Source organism: Poromitra crassiceps, assembly GCF_964638095.1.
Source record: "Poromitra crassiceps genome assembly, chromosome: 3".
NCBI classification, from domain to species: Eukaryota; Metazoa; Chordata; class Actinopteri; order Beryciformes; family Melamphaidae; genus Poromitra; species Poromitra crassiceps.
In genome coordinates, this window is record NC_139625.1 from 69,611,988 (window position 1) to 69,629,601 (window position 17,614).

The following is a 17,614-nucleotide window of genomic DNA, read 5'->3' on the forward strand; positions in this document are numbered from 1 at the left end:
GTATTCTTCATCAGTTCAGTTGTCATTAAGTTGTTATTGTTCCAAGTTCAGCTACTGTGTGTGATATTTCATACAGCGACAACAGCAGCCTTATACACGGGAGAAACCCAGCTGCTAATATATTCAGACCTGGCTTCCCTTTAGGTCTATTCACTGTGTGTTATAGCTGTGCATGACCAGACTGACTGACATGTCTTTGTGTTCTTCCTTAGGGCTGATCCTTAAGAAGCTGTTGCACACGGGCAACTCTCTGAAGGTACTGCTGTCAATCATAGCCCCTAGACCCGCCCCCCAGCTGTCTGCCTGGGTGTTCATTTCACAACATTTGTGGATATTTGGAATTATTTGTTTCCCCAGGAAAACAGTGACATAAACACTGCAGAATGGTTAACAAAGTAGGGAGTACAAGCAGAAACAGTAAAAAATAAGGCTGATATCTGAACGGTGGGGCGGCTGTGGCTCAGGAGGTAGAGCAGGTCGTCCACTAATCAGAAGGTCGGTGGATCAATCCCCGGCTCCTCCAGTCCACATGTCGAAGTGTCCTTTGGCAAAACACTGAACCCCAAATTGATCCCGATGGCTGTGCCAGCACCCTGCGTGGCAGCTTGCCGCCTTCAGTTTGTGAATGGGTGAATGTACTGTAGGCACATTGTAAAGCGCTTTGGATAAAAGCGCTATATAAATGCAGTCCATTTGCCATTTACCATGAATGTACAAACAGCAAAATAATTAGCATTTATTAGCATCCTGTAATTACCACTTATGGGAGCAGAGGCCGCTGCTGCTGCTGCTCAGTGTTTTTCTACACATTGGGGCTTTAAATGTGCTACATACAGCATTTTAACATCAATAAATCAGTTAGTGTGTTAATTTTGAGACATTAGTATAATTGCTGTAAACAAATGAGACCTTCATTGATCAGATTGTCAGCTCTTACCAGCCTCTACACTGCATTTTATCACTGCATTACCAGCCTCTACACTGCATCTTACTGCATCATACTTTTTGTTCTTCCAAACTAAGTGAGATATAAGCATTAGGACAGATGGGAGACAAGCAGCAACATCCTCTCTCCTCCTCTCCCTCTCTCCTCTCCTCTCCCCCTCTTCTCTCCTCCTCTCTCCTCTCCCCCTCTTCTCTTCTCCTCTCTCATCTCCCTCTTTCCTCTCCTGCCTCTCCTGCCTCTCCTCCACTCTGCAGATCCGTCGTGAGGGCGTGCGTCTGTTCCTGCTGTGGATGCAGGCACTGCAGAGCAACGCGGAGCGCGAGCAGCTGTGCATGTTCGCCTGCCTGATCCCCGGCTTCCCGGCCCCTCTGTGCCACGGCACGCCCCGCACCCTGGACACTCTCATCAACCCACTGCTCAATCTAACAGAGAGTTAGTACACACACACACACACGCACACACACACTGCTCAATCTAACAGAGAGTTAGTACACACACACACACACACACACACACACACACACACACACACTGCTCAATCTAACAGAGAGTTAGTACACACACACACACACACACACACACACACACACTGCTCAATCTAACAGAGAGTTAGTACACACACACACACACACACACACACACACACACACACACGCTGCTCAATCTAACAGAGAGTTAGTACACACACACACACACACACACACACACACACACACACTGCTCAATCTAACAGAGAGTTAGTACACACACACACACACACACACACACACACACACACACACGCTGCTCAATCTAACAGAGAGTTAGTACACACACACATACACACACACACACACACACACACACACACACACTGCTCAATCTAACAGAGTTAGTACACACACACACACACACACTCAATGCTCAATCTAACAGTACACACACACACACACACACACACACACACACACACTGCTCAATCTAACAGAGAGTTAGTACACACACACACACACACACACACACACACACTCAATGCTCAATCTACAGAGAGTTAGTACACACACACACACACTCAATGCTCAATCTAACAGAGAGTTAGTACACACACACACACACACACACACACACACACACACACACACGTAGGATAAAGGCTCAATTATGCTCAATGTTAAATAGGGATACGGAGGGGGCCTTCTTTTACATACTTTGCGTTCATTTCGTCCCTATTTGTGCACGTTTTCTGAAAGCTTATGGATACGGACGAAACGGAGCAGTACCATACACACTCACACATTTGACTCTACTGGTTGTATTGCTTTACATGATGCCAACGTAAAAGATGAATGAAGTATGTGGGCAGTGACGGTTGCATCGTTTGAAACGGATATATTCATTTTCATACGAAAATGTAAGGGTCGATATTGATTAAAAAGATGTTTTTACGTAGGCGGGGGGAGACAAAAATTCTTCCTTTCCAGCTTCTAAAATTTGAATATTTTCTGGTTTCTTTAGTCTTCTATGACAGTAAACGGATTATCTTTGGGTTGTTGACTGTTGGTCAGGACAAAATAAGACATTTGAGGATGTTATCTTGGGCTTTATTCCACTATTATTCGGAAAATGACAATAATCTCAATTTGATTAGTGTCATGTAAACAGCATATTCCAGTTGCATTTTCCGAATTTGGCATTTTCCGATTAAGACATTTGGGTTATTCCAGTATTATTCGGGTTTTAGAAGGATTCTTTGATCATGTATACAGCACATTCGGAATATGCGTCTCAATCAGGGTTTTTACCGCAGTTTGCGACGCATGTTGCCTCTTTGTGGTCAACTGATGTGTGCAAGAAAGCTCTAGAAGAATCATATAATCCATCATCTCTGGCTTGCAAAAAGAAAAGCCCACATTTCTGATCGGGAGGAGATGAGAAACATCGATTTAAAGAGAGAGATATTTAAAGAGAGAGTTTCAGTATTATAGTGCCCACGGAAGTCCAAAATACTTGCGAGCCTGCAAGGTAATAATGTTTAGCCTACTTTTTATGAAAGACTTGGATGCGCAATGCCAAACTTTTCAGCAGCAAGCTCCTGAAATGGACCAAGTGCTGGTAAGAATAGTGCTGCTCTGTCTCTCTCTCTCCCTGCCCTCCCTCACGGGTCGGGAAGGGCGAGCTACGGCTGCATGTAAACGGGAATATTAGTTGATTATTCATTTAGTATATTTAATATATAATATATATATATATAATATATATATAATATATATTTAATATTGTCATTTGTCGCTGACGACATTAATATTTTCTGTTCTGGTAATAATTTGAATCAATTAATAAAAGACATAAACGAAGAATTGGACAAATTGAAAATATGGTTTAACTACAATAAATTATCATTAAATGTGAGCAAAACAAAATTTATGTTATTTACCAATCACAAAGTAATCACACAGGTGAATATAGAAATAGATGGGGTTATAATTGAAAGGGTGCACGAAAATAAGTTCCTAGGGGTTATAATGGATGATAAACTTAGTTGTAAACCACATATTAAACACGTAGGGCCCTATTCTCCCACAGGCCTTAGGCGCAAAAACTGGCCTTAAACGCAAAAAAACGCCTGCCTCGGGAAGATAGCAACATGGCTTTAGGCCCCGAAATGCGCTTTAGGCCAAACAGGCGTGGCGCAGTGCCATAATGGGTGTTCCGGCCTTAAATACTGGCCTAACGATATCTTCCCCCCTGGCGTTAATTTAGCGCTTTACGCTTTTGAAAATCAGGCCTTATTCAGTGCGCCGTGGATATTCCACGCACAGCTTCTCCTCTGCTGATCTCACAGTTTGTCACCCTCTCTCTCTCTCTCTCTCACTCCCTCTCTCGTGCGCTCAGACAGGCACAAAGTCTGATGGGAAAAAAAAGTTGTTATACCGTACGTAGTATAACATAACAACATGACAGTTTTTTATAACATGACAGTTTTGAGCCCGTGACATTCAGAGGCTGTTGCATCATCCTACCTGTGCAGTGGGGGAGAAGAAAAGGCGAGAGAAAACGAGATCATTCTGCCCAAACAAATGTTCACTGCCTGGCTTCCCTACCAAAGCCACAAATGTGAAATCTCCCAGCATGCATTGGGCTAATACATTTAGATAATAAATAGCATCCAAATTAGCCTAAATAGATAGAAAGGTAGATAGAAATAATGTGTAATGTTAACACACAACATGCAATTGTAGAACATTTCAATATTGGACAAAATAAAATCGCGAAATCAAAACAACCCTATGTGAAACATATATGTCATCCTGGGGCTATATATATCCCTCGCAGATTTAACGTGATTTAGATAAGTGACAGCGTAACGCGGTTCTACTGTCATGTCCTATACTGTGATGTCCGCTCCAATAAATTGGCCCTACTTCACATTTAGTTTTACAATAAAAACACATTTCTGCAATGACTTTACATAATGTAGGCTATATTTATGTGCATCATCCTACCTGTGCAGCAGGGGAGAGAAAACGATATCATTCTGGACAAACTTTCATCAATCTAATCTCATCATGACATAGGGATAGGCAATTTTTTTCTAGCCAATGTGTTTAGAACATTCTTTTCACTTTGATCTTGCTATAGTGTAGCGTATTTACATGCTTGCAGTATTTAAACTGCAGTTAGATTGGTTTGAGAAGCATAATAATATGGAATAATAGCCTATATATGGAGACAGACAAACGGGATGAAAGGGAGGGGGGGAGCAGAGCGCTTGGCTTTTCTGGCTTTACTGGATCGCTCCGTGGAATTGGAGCTTAAAAGGGACGCTTCTGATTTGTTTACTGCACTTCTCCAATGACCAGATTGTGCATAATTTTACGCTTAAAAGGCGTGGTTTTAATGCTTAAGGCCGCCTGTAGTGCCGATACCAAAATATCGAGTGCGCTGGTCCACGCCCACTACTCTGGGCTGCGTCTGGCGTTGGGCGCAGTTCATAGGCCGATGCAACGATAGAGCCCCCTACAGTCCAAAATTTCAAGAAGCATTGCAGTCATAAATAAAGCAAAACAGGTTCTGGATCATAAGTCACTCCACACTCTCTACTGTTCTTTAGTCTTGCCATATATACACTATTGTGCTGAGGTTTGGGGAAATAACTATAAAAATTCATTGCAGTCACTAATCACTCTCCAAAAGAGAGCAATAAGGACCATACACAAGGTTGGCTATCTGAAACACACTAACACACTATTTTTACAGTCCAAATTATTAAAATTCACTGACATTGTATCATATCAAACAGCAATAATAATGTACAAGGCAAGAAACAATCAACTACCAGAAAACATACAAATTTGTTTCGGGATCGTGTGGGGGCTTATAACTTAAAGGCCGGCTTTACCGTGAATATATATGAATATATATTAATTCTTAAAAAATCTTAAATTTCGAATCCGTTGAAATTTTTGAAATTGCTTGTTCACAGCCAGAGAAAAAAATAAATGAAAAAAAAAAAAAAAAAAAAAAAATTGGGCCAGGTGACGCGTTTCGCGTCGAAACGCGTCACCTGGCCCTTTTTTTTTTTTTTTTTTTTTTTTTTCATTTTTTTTTTTCCTCTGGCTGTGAACAAGCAATTTCAAAAATTTCAACGGATTCGAAATTTAAGATTTTTTAAGAATTAATATATATTCATATATATTCACGGTAAAGCCGGCCTTTAAGGGGACAATATAATTTCAAAACTCTCAGTATACGTACAACTATGAAAGGTTTTTGTGTTTCAACTTCTGGTGTGAAACTATGGAACCGTTTGAGTGAGGAACTAAAGCAATGTCCAAACAAAAACCGGTTTAAAATATTGTACAAAAATATTATTTTCACAAGGTACAAGGAGGAGAGGAATGCAGGAGTGTTACACTGATTTTCATATGGTGGTGGTGGTGTTAGATTACATGTTTTATGTATGTATGTATGTATGTACGTATGTATGTATGTCTGTCTGTCTGACTGTATGTTTGTATGTATGAATAACTACATAAAAAAACTATATAGTTACATTATTGAATACTATGTATGGGATAGTGTATATATGACAACAATCATTGTCATATATATACATAATTGTTATGTATTACTATATGACTAGTGTTTTATGTATGTGTATGTGTGTATGTATGTACATATACATGTATATATATATATATGTATATATGTGGATATTTCTATAGTATGTGTTGTTATACAAGTATAAATATAATAATTTAGTATTGTGGAAAAGGGGTGGGAGTTAATAAGTTATACTTCTCACTCCTTTTCGAATATGTCTATATTTGTTACCCCTTCATCTTTATTTCATAATACTATTTCAATCGACTTGTTAACGTGCGTAATTTTGAAGGCCCCGTATATTGTCTCTGTTTTGTTTACATACATATTCGAAAAATAAATAAACATTTTCCGAATATTGGCAAAAACCGGAATATTGTGTGCATGTAAACGTAGTCACTGACATTTTGACCAAATGACTACTTGATTAGTTGAGGAAATAAAGATGAATCAATGATAAAAAAATTAATCGTTAGTTGCAGCCCTAATTGAGATTACCCATTTCCCCCCTTACAGCTCAGGTGACCCCAGAGGAGATCACCCCGTTGGTCCCTCCCCAGTCAGGTGACAAAAACCAGGAAGACCTCACTGCCTACTTCCTGGAAGCGTTGCTCAAATACATGGTAAACCAGGTATTAGCCATATCCCTTACTAACACATCTAACACACCAAAATGATATGGTAAAAAAAGAACTGGTCCCTTTCTAATGCCACTAATGCTTAAAGTACACAAGAAATCAGGTATTCGATCTATTGCCTACTGACATTAACACACAAGTATTACGGTAGTCTGATTCCTTACCAATACCACTAACAAACCATTAAATACACGCTAAACCAGGTATTAATATCATCCCTTATTAACACATTCTGACTTGCTGCTAGAGAGCTGCAAGCCCGATTGATACCATTTTCGAGTCTGCTTAACGAACCGGGTCCTCATCGGGTCCACTATCCATACTTTTCTTTTGTATTATTTGGTGGAAAGACATGACGGCAATTTTTTTTTTACAGAACTGTTTTTTTTTATTGCTTAACTGTGAGTCTGTGACTGTTTTATTTCTGAACAGAAGGATTAGCCTCGCCTCCAATAAACAAAAACTGCTGATGATGTTGCTGTGCATTTATTTGAAAAGGAATAGGGCCCACATGACATGCAAATAGTAAAATAATATCAGCAGCACAGACATCAGCACTCGGCAACACTTTTTCCAACAATAAAGAAAATAAATGTTATTCACATACCGAGTAACTGTTATCCTTACACCACTATGATTTGTTTCCAGACTTTTCACGATGTGCTCTGTACTGATACTTAACCAGTGGAAACAACTATTTGCTTTGATTGAAACAAAAATCTTGGCATTGGTATTTTTTTTATAGCCTATAACAAGCTGTTAGGAGTTAAACAGATCATAATATTCCCTCTCTCAATTTCATATTGCTGTGAAAACACATTTATTGTGCACTGCAAACTATTTGGGCTTATTTTTTTTTTATTTCTTTACGGAATACACATTGAATATCCACACTGGGTAGACTAGCCTCTATACCTAATACATACAGTACAATCAATTCTCTATACCCACGGTCACCTATTAGGCTACATTGTCGCCTGCCCTCCTAATATGGTCGCACAATGGTACATGTCATGACGTGTCACAGAGCAGGACACATGGCACAAGGAACTTTCATCACTGCCTGGGACTGCATATTTTGGGATTATTTTATCAAGTGGATTATGTCAACGAACGGGATTTGCGTGGCGTCCGTGGACAATGCATACCTTGGGTGGCATTTGGCTTCAGGTTTGTCTTTCACTTTGGTGAAGGGTAGCCAAGCTTTTGATCATTTAACGCGTTCAGCATCCTGTCGCTTCCTCCTGTGTCGACTGGTCTATCACGCAAGTTCGCAACCAAATTAAATTAATGATCAAATGAGCAGTGAACAGGGGGCGTGTCGCGTCACGCATGATGCACGTGATTCAATCCTTAATCGAATTAAAAGTTTTATTAAGACAGTCACTCACATCTGCACGCCACGGCAGCACACAGGCTTGAGTCAGTGACAGACAGGGCGCTTGACAGCGAATTCAGCGCACAGATCAGAGAGGGGAAAGACTCAGACTGGCGGGGGGAATTAATGGACCAACGGCCGCTACTCGATAACAGTATCGATAAGGTCGGACCTTATTGATTTTCGGGTTTTGAGAAATTTGGTCCTTAAGGACCCGGGTATCGAGTCCCATCCCTACCCTCACGTGACGTTAGTCTGCCATTCATACTCATGTCATGATGACATGTAGCTTTCCGCTCAATCAGCAACAGACAGCGTGCTGTGTCAGTGTGTAAAAAACAACAAAACAAGCCGTGTGTGCCGTGTCCGTCCGTGTACAGCGGACAGCCCCCGATCAGAGAGAGAGAGAGAGAGAGAGAGTCAAATAGAGAGACAGGCAGAGAGAGGCTGCAGGAGCAGGACGGCCGCGCCGCAGCACACAGCTGAGGAACAGAGAGAGAGGGAGAGATGTGTCATTATATCGTAATATTGGCCAATTAATTTCATAACTCATCCGGGCCTGCATGTCACGGGCCGGGGAGTGCTCGGGCCGAGATTTCAGGCCCGCACAGCTCTCTACTTGCTGCTTGTATTTTCTGCTTGCCATTGCCTCACACACAAACACACAGCACTGATATCTGCATATTACCCATTATTTCCTGCTAAAACAATAACACTCCTCTCCACTCAACCCTATTTTGTTTGTGTGTGTGTGTGTGTGTGCGTGTGTGTGTGTGTGTGTGCGTGCTTGTGTTCGTGTGTGTGTGTGTGCGTGCCTGTATGTGTGCGTGTGTGTGTGCGTGCCTGTGTTCGTGTGTGTGTGTGTGTGTGTGCGTGCCTGTGTGTGTGTGTGTGTGTGTGTGTGCCTGCGTGCCTGTGTGCGTGTCCACCAGGCCAAGTCTCTAGAGTGGCGCTGTAAAGAGAACCATGAACGTGGCTTCAACTTCCTCTTTGGTCACTTCAGGAAGTTTTACCTTCCCCACATCTTTCCAAACTTCGCAATGGAAACCAGCCTCTACAGCCCAATACTGGGTCAGTAGAGTTTAATGACTAAGAGATGGTTTGACTGGTATGGGTGTTTGAATGCAGATACCACTGTTTTTAATATGTACTGTATTTGTTTGTTTATCCATGATTTGTGCTGATACATTTTCATAAAAAACTAACAAACAAAAGTTTACTATTTACTGTTTCCCCCGGTATTGTATTTTTTTTTATTAACGTATGAAGCCTCTGGCCAATATATGAGGCCAATATTGCCTTCAGAAATGATGGACATGATGCAATTTAATTGATTGCATATTTGTTGAAAATTACAATTAGCGGTTGTCTCTGGGAAGCCCTTAACCTGATGTGATTCTAATGTAACATTTTGATCAGAGTCCACACAATGCATCATTATGCCTGTCTTTATTATTAGTTTAAGGGTAAAAAAATCTGCCTTGCAGATCCACTAAGGTGCAGTATTATTGTAATTTGTATTTTCAATGTTGAGTTTGAGTCGCATGGTTCAAAGACAGTTTCAAACACTGAATATGAATGCTGAAAACAGTCAAAGCTAATCAAAAAATCAGATTGGCCAACCATAGTTGTGTTGTCTACGGCAGTGGTTCTCAAATCTTTTCACATGAGGGACCCCTAAACTGACAAAGATTAGACCACAGACCCCCATTTGATAGGATTTTGTCCCACGGTCCCCCATATGATAATAAGATTGATGCTTTTAGATGTTTTATTACAGAAAGTGTATAAAACCCATGACCAAAATAGTCATTGTGTTACTTATGAATGGAATTATAGCGAAAATAAATTACCCCCCTTTTGGCTGGGGACCCCCTGGAACCCCCTCAAGGACCCCTGGGGGTCCCCGGACCCCCATTTGAGAACCACTGGTCTACGGTAACTGAGATGTTCCCTGCTTTCTCGCAGACGTGCCTCCCATGCGGTCCAAGCCCTACTACAGCATCGTGCGCAGGGAGCAGGACAACGGCGAGACGCTGTACTGCACCAAGGAGAGCTTCCTCCAGGCCCGGGTCATCTTTATCCGCTGGCTGGTCTCCTTCTGGCTGGAGCCGCGAGCCACCACACAGACGCAAATCCCTGGAACAGAAGGCGAAACCGTCCCGAAGAACATACAGGTAACACACACACACCCTGAGACAGAAGGAGAGTGCATGCCAAATAGTAGTACTACCAGAAAGTTCCTCAAATCTCTATCCTATACTGTATTTGGGAGCAGTGGTAGCCTAGATTAGGTACCTTAGAATATGTTATGTATGTATTCCATATGAGAATATACCTCATATATATACAGTATATATGAGACACACAAAGCCGACAGTCGGCCATGTCTGGCCATCTGTCGCTCTAGCATTAGCGGTGTGTCCCGCACCGTCGGCTCTAGTCTGCTTTGACAGTGGCTTTTCCGGCTGATTCAACATGTTGAAACGGCATCGGGCCGTTGGTGAGAGAAATCACTCTCATTGGCTGGTCAGGGGTAGAGAAATCACTCTGGCTGGTCAGGGTTAGGGAAGCAGGAGAGAGGACACAAAACGCTCTGCTCATTTTCCAACTTTATCTCACCTGATAATACCAAAACACGGATATTTTCACGACGATGTGCCTTTGAGCCCCATTTAGTGCAGTTTCTCCTTATTTTTTACCTCCGACAAAAGACCAGACCAGGGCTGACACACGTCAGTGTCATTTGCGACTTTTTATCAGACATATTCTGGATTAGAAGTAGCAATATTACGAATCTCTTTAAGTGAGAGAAATGGTAGGCAAACACTACTTTCTATTGAATGTTTCATGAATCAGGTCTCACGCAGGCGCAGAACGTACGCGCTAGCTGACCGTCGGCTGCGGTGTGTTCAAATGCAACTTTTTGGCCCCGACACAGGATACGTGAGGTGTCGTATCGTCATCTAGTTGTTGCTAGTCCTTTCAAGTGTTTTCGGTGTATCAGAAGCTCACGGCTAAAGTCTCTCTCTAAGCATCAACTACAACATTAGAGTGACTATTAAAGGCAAAAAAAAGATTTAGCCCACTAGATGGAGAGCAGCCTCATCAGACATAAACAAATCATAGTCTATCGCTGTTTTCACACATACAGACAGGGATATTACCTGTAAATCAAGACTGGCTATTTCCCGGAATTTCCCTTCACACCTGAGGGATCACATGTGGAAAAACAGCAGCGAAAGCACCTGTATTTGAGGGGGGTCGGGGGGGGGGGGGCACTGCAGAGCGGGTGGGGAGTGACGTGTGCACTTGGATGGGGAATCGTCCTTATTTTGGGGGTCAGCAATACTCCGATGGTGAAATAAGTTTGCTTGTCACGCAATAAATCACACTCGTTTGACTTAAGAGGGCATGTATGTTGTATCCTTCACATTCGCTAACCAGTCTTTGAACTGAAATCTTTGAAGAAGTTGGGATCCCTGTCTGAGAGAAATAGCCTGGCTGGTTCGATGTTTATCCATTCACCTGCATCGCGTTGAAGCACTTTTTACAGACTGGCTTCATTTGTGTCCAGGGGCTTGCCTTCACTGTCAGCAACGTAAGCAAAATACTTCCACATTGCATTTGCTTTCTCTACAAGCGTTGAGCGGCTTGCAAGACTCTCAGAACAAGCCGCTGCCATTTTCGCTGTGTCTGTCCTGTGTGTCGGGCTGCTGCGGAGGACTGAAGGACTGGCCAGAGAGCGAGCAGAGAGGGGAGGGGGGGGGAATCGGCACGTCCACACATGGAGCAGACATACCGCTCTTATCACAAGCTCCGAAGTGGTGAAATGTCCGCGATGACGGGGTCGCGCTTATACCGGAAAACAACTTTCACACATGAAGGCATTACCCCACTTTCTGGTCATTTCCTTCCTAGCTGTCTGCAGTGTGTGCAGTAGACAGGCTGTGGGCTCTCTGTGTTCATGGAGGGGACAGCCATGCAGAGCGAGCCACAGCTGAGCCGACCTCATTCAAACAAACCCCTGAAAATGCCGTGACACGGCCCCACAGCATAACAGCTGTGACGCGACACGGCCTCGCAGCATAACAGCTGTGACGCGACACGGCCCCGCAGTATAACAGCTGTGACGCGACACGGCCCCGCAGCATAACAGCTGTGACGCGACACGGCCCCGCAGTATAACAGCTGTGACGCGACACGGCCCCGCAGCATAACAGCTGTGACGCGACACGGCCCCGCAGCATAACAGCTGTGACGCGACACGGCCCCGCAGTATAACAGCTGTGACGCGACACGGCCCCGCAGCATAACAGCTGTGACGCGACACGGCCCCGCAGTATAACAGCTGTGACGCGACACGGCCCCGCAGCATAACAGCTGTGACGCGACACGGCCCCGCAGCATAACAGCTGTGACGCGACACGGCCCAGCAGCATAACAGCTGTGACGCGACACGGCCCCGCAGTATAACAGCTGTGACGCGACACGGCCCCGCAGCATAACAGCTGTGACGCGACACGGCCCCGCAGCATAACAGCTGTGACGCGACACGGCCCCGCAGCATAACAGCTGTGACGCGACACGGCCCCGCAGTATAACAGCTGTGACGCGACACGGCCCCGCAGTATAACAGCTGTGACGCGACACGGCCCCGCAGCATAACAGCTGTGACGCGACACGGCCCCGCAGTATAACAGCTGTGACACGACACGGCCCCGCAGTATAACAGCTGTGACGCGACACGGCCCCGCAGTATAACAGCTGTGACGCGACACGGCCCCGCAGCATAACAGCTGTGACGCGACACGGCCCAGCAGCATAACAGCTGTGACGCGACACGGCCCCGCAGCATAACAGCTGTGACGCGACACGGCCCCGCAGCATAACAGCTGTGACGCGACACGGCCCCGCAGCATAACAGCTGTGACGCGACACGGCCCCGCAGTATAACAGCTGTGACGCGACACGGCCCCGCAGTATAACAGCTGTGACGCGACACGGCCCCGCAGTATAACAGCTGTGACGCGACACGGCCCCGCAGCATAACAGCTGTGACGCGACACGGCCCCGCAGCATAACAGCTGTGACGCGACACGGCCCCGCAGTATAACAGCTGTGACGCGACACGGCCCCGCAGTATAACAGCTGTGACGCGACACGGCCCCGCAGTATAACAGCTGTGACGCGACACGGCCCCGCAGCATAACAGCTGTGACGCGACACGGCCCCGCAGCATAACAGCTGTGACGCGACACGGCCCCGCAGTATAACAGCTGTGACGCGACACGGCCCCGCAGTATAACAGCTGTGACGCGACACGGCCCAGCAGCATAACAGCTGTGACGCGACACGGCCCCGCAGCATAACAGCTGTGACGCGACACGGCCCCGCAGTATAACAGCTGTGACGCGACACGGCCCCGCAGCATAACAGCTGTGACGCGACACAGCCCAGCAGCACTTTCTGGTCATTTCCTTCCTAGCTGTCTGCAGTGTGTGCAGTAGACAGGCTGTGGGCTCTCTGTGTTCATGGAGGGGACAGCCATGCAGAGCGAGCCACAGCTGAGCCGACCTCATTCAAACAAACCCCTGAAAATGCCGTGACACGGCCCCGCAGTATAACAGCTGTGACGCGACACGGCCCCGCAGTATAACAGCTGTGACGCGACACGGCCCCACAGTATAACAGCTGTGACACGACACGGCCCCGCAGTATAACAGCTGTGACGCGACACGGCCCCGTAGTATAACAGCTGTGACGCGACACGGCCCCGCAGTATAACAGCTGTGACACGACACGGCCCCACAGTATAACAGCTGTGACGCGACACGGCCCCGTAGTATAACAGCTGTGACGCGACACGGCCCCGCAGTATAACAGCTGTGACGCGACACGGCCCCCACAGCATAACAGCTGTGACACGACACGGCCCCGCAGTATAACAGCTGTGACACGACACGGCCCCGCAGTATAACAGCTGTGACGCGACACGGCCCCGTAGTATAACAGCTGTGACGCGACACGGCCCCGCAGTATAACAGCTGTGACGCGACACGGCCCCGCAGTATAACAGCTGTGACGCGACACGGCCCCGTAGTATAACAGCTGTGACGCGACACGGCCCCGCAGTATAACAGCTGTGTCGCGACACGGCCCCGCAGTATAACAGCTGTGACGCGACACGGCCCCGCAGCATAACAGCTGTGACGCGACACGGCCCCGCAGCATAACAGCTGTGACGCGACACGGCCCCGCAGTATAACAGCTGTGACGCGACACGGCCCCGCAGCATAACAGCTGTGACGCGACACGGCCCCGCAGCATAACAGCTGTGACGCGACACGGCCCCGCAGCATAACAGCTGTGACGCGACACGGCCCAGCAGCATAACAGCTGTGACGCGACACGGCCCCGCAGTATAACAGCTGTGACGCGACACGGCCCCGCAGCATAACAGCTGTGACGCGACACGGCCCCGCAGCATAACAGCTGTGACGCGACACGGCCCCGCAGCATAACAGCTGTGACGCGACACGGCCCCGCAGTATAACAGCTGTGACGCGACACGGCCCCGCAGTATAACAGCTGTGACGCGACACGGCCCCGCAGCATAACAGCTGTGACGCGACACGGCCCCGCAGTATAACAGCTGTGACACGACACGGCCCCACAGTATAACAGCTGTGACGCGACACGGCCCAGCAGCATAACAGCTGTGACGCGACACGGCCCCGCAGCATAACAGCTGTGACGCGACACGGCCCCGCAGCATAACAGCTGTGACGCGACACGGCCCCGCAGCATAACAGCTGTGACGCGACACGGCCCCGCAGTATAACAGCTGTGACGCGACACGGCCCCGCAGTATAACAGCTGTGACGCGACACGGCCCCGCAGTATAACAGCTGTGACGCGACACGGCCCCGCAGCATAACAGCTGTGACGCGACACGGCCCCGCAGCATAACAGCTGTGACGCGACACGGCCCCGCAGTATAACAGCTGTGACGCGACACGGCCCCGCAGTATAACAGCTGTGACGCGACACGGCCCAGCAGCATAACAGCTGTGACGCGACACGGCCCCGCAGCATAACAGCTGTGACGCGACACGGCCCCGCAGTATAACAGCTGTGACGCGACACGGCCCCGCAGCATAACAGCTGTGACGCGACACAGCCCAGCAGCACTTTCTGGTCATTTCCTTCCTAGCTGTCTGCAGTGTGTGCAGTAGACAGGCTGTGGGCTCTCTGTGTTCATGGAGGGGACAGCCATGCAGAGCGAGCCACAGCTGAGCCGACCTCATTCAAACAAACCCCTGAAAATGCCGTGACACGGCCCCACAGTATAACAGCTGTGACGCGACACGGCCCCGCAGTATAACAGCTGTGACGCGACACGGCCCCGCAGTATAACAGCTGTGACGCGACACGGCCCCGCAGTATAACAGCTGTGACACGACACGGCCCCGCAGTATAACAGCTGTGACGCGACACGGCCCCGTAGTATAACAGCTGTGAAATAATCAGAAAATAGCTTTTAACAAACCCTGGGGGTTTCCTTCATATAGGAAACCCCTCACCAAAACATGCAATATCCTGGTTGCTGATGTGGTGCTTCCTCTGGTCATTAGGGGCGCCTGTTCGGAGGGAGGGGAACTCGTTGGAATAGCGTGATCCTCCCACTGTCAGGTGAAAAGAAGCGGCTGGCTACTGCCCATGTCTCGGAGGAAGCATGGAGCCAGTTTCGGCTCTCCCCAGATCAGCAGAGGGTGGAGCAGCAACCAGGAGAAATAAATTAAAATTAGCACTAATGGAGGATAAAAAATCGGGGGGGGGAAATAAAATAAATAAATAAAATAAAATCGCTTTTAATTCATTTCACAGCCACGGCCGCTCCCTCTCTCTCATTCATTCTCAAGCTCACTCCACCGCTGCTTGCAAGCCTTGCATGGTCGCTCTCTGTCTATTTTTAAACGTGGGAAGGGCAACATGGAAGGGAAAGCGTGGATTTCACAACACACAGAGGCATGATGGCTTCCTTCACCGCTCAGAACGCCATTACTCACCTGTCTCGCTAGATAGTCGACCTGGCACACTGGAGTAGGGATGTCAACCGATAACCGTTTAACCGATAATCGACCGTTAGAACATTAACCGATTAATACTATCAGTTAAACGGTTAAAAAAAAAAAAATTCACGTCTCCTAAACACATGCAGAGAGAGAGAGAGAGAGAGAGAGAGAGAGAGAGAGAGAGAGAGAGAGAGAGAGAGAGAGAGAGAGAGAGAGAGAGAGAGAGAGAGAGAGAGAGAGAGAGAGAGAGAGAGAGAGAGAGAGAGAGGCGCATGGCCTGAAACCCGACACCTTGCTAATCTCACAGCGTTCAGCGCGCACTGATCAAACAGTAGTTTTTACCGTGTCCTAAAGATGCAGACATGAAGCGGTCTAATTGACGATTGAAAAGTAACAATTAAAGTTAGTCTTTACTGTCCAACACATCGCAGTTCGGAGAAATTGTTTCAGAACGGGACAGAGACGGATTGTTTGTAGACTGTATTCATTGACACTTTCAAGGCCGGTGTGAAAGCGGCTAGGCAGAGAGAGCAGAGCCCTCGTCGCGTGTGTGAAGAGAGAGGAATAAGGGGTGAGACCAAAAGCAGGTAAACCACTGTGGGATTAGTGAGGAGAAGATACTGTAGTGATGCTGCGCACTTTGTCAGTGCGCCCTGCAGCCTGGGCTGTCGTCCGCTCAAACACTACTTCACCGGGCAGCTGCGTGTCAATTGACGTGCCTATAATATGCAATGCGTGCAGCTCTAAAGTATAGCCTATCGGAGGAATGTTTTTGTTTAGATGGCTGGAGGCTTCAACTTGTTTTTTTCTGCTTGTAGATGTAAAAAATAAACGCTTTCTAATGAAAAAAATCAAGCATTTGTTGTGGTAATTGTTTAATGGGGCACAGACAGTCAAATAGCGCATTTTAATCTTCTCGGTTAACCGACAGTTGTCGGCTAATGAGTGTCGGTTGTCGGTCAAGAAAAATTATGATTTTCGACATCCCTACACTGGAGTATACAGGAAACAGTGTTTTATCTGTCTTATTCCTTTGTTCCCACTCTACCTTTCTATATAACCTGTGTTCTTCTCCAGCGAGCAGCAGCCGGCCTTGCGGCTCGCTCCGCGGGCAGCTCAGATGACAGCAGCGGAGGCGGGATCCGATCCGACAGCCACCTGGACGTGGGCGGGGGCTCCACGGGGCCCTGTGGGGGCATGGGGGGGATAGGAGGCGAGGGCGAGCAGAGCCACTCCAACACCTCCACGCTGACGGAGAGGGAACCCAGCTCCTCCTCACTCTGCTCCATGGACGAAGAGCAGCTGACCGACATGGAGGTGGTGAGGAGAGTGCTGACCAGCACCCGCACCAACGTCAACTTCATCACAGAGATCTTCAGACAGGTGAAGGAGAATAGACTGTGTACACACACACACACACACACACACAGACCACTTCAGAAAATCACTGCCAGTCTTCAGAGTCTTACAGAATCAACTGTATACAGTGTTC

General features: G+C 47.0%; 1 protein-coding gene across 1 annotated transcript in view; it reads left to right on the forward strand.

The window, feature by feature from the left end:
• Positions 1-17,614, forward strand: part of ralgapa1 (Ral GTPase activating protein catalytic subunit alpha 1) — a gene marked incomplete at its 5' end in the record, with an annotated part of 190,681 nt that overhangs the window by 16,666 nt on the left and 156,401 nt on the right. Inside the window, 6 exons of the mRNA XM_083633920.1 lie at positions 213-256; positions 1,201-1,378; positions 6,545-6,660; positions 8,977-9,115; positions 10,013-10,221; positions 17,200-17,505. Of these exons, the coding sequence (XP_083490046.1) occupies positions 213-256; positions 1,201-1,378; positions 6,545-6,660; positions 8,977-9,115; positions 10,013-10,221; positions 17,200-17,505 (992 nt within the window). The remainder of the gene's footprint in view (positions 1-212; positions 257-1,200; positions 1,379-6,544; positions 6,661-8,976; positions 9,116-10,012; positions 10,222-17,199; positions 17,506-17,614) is intronic.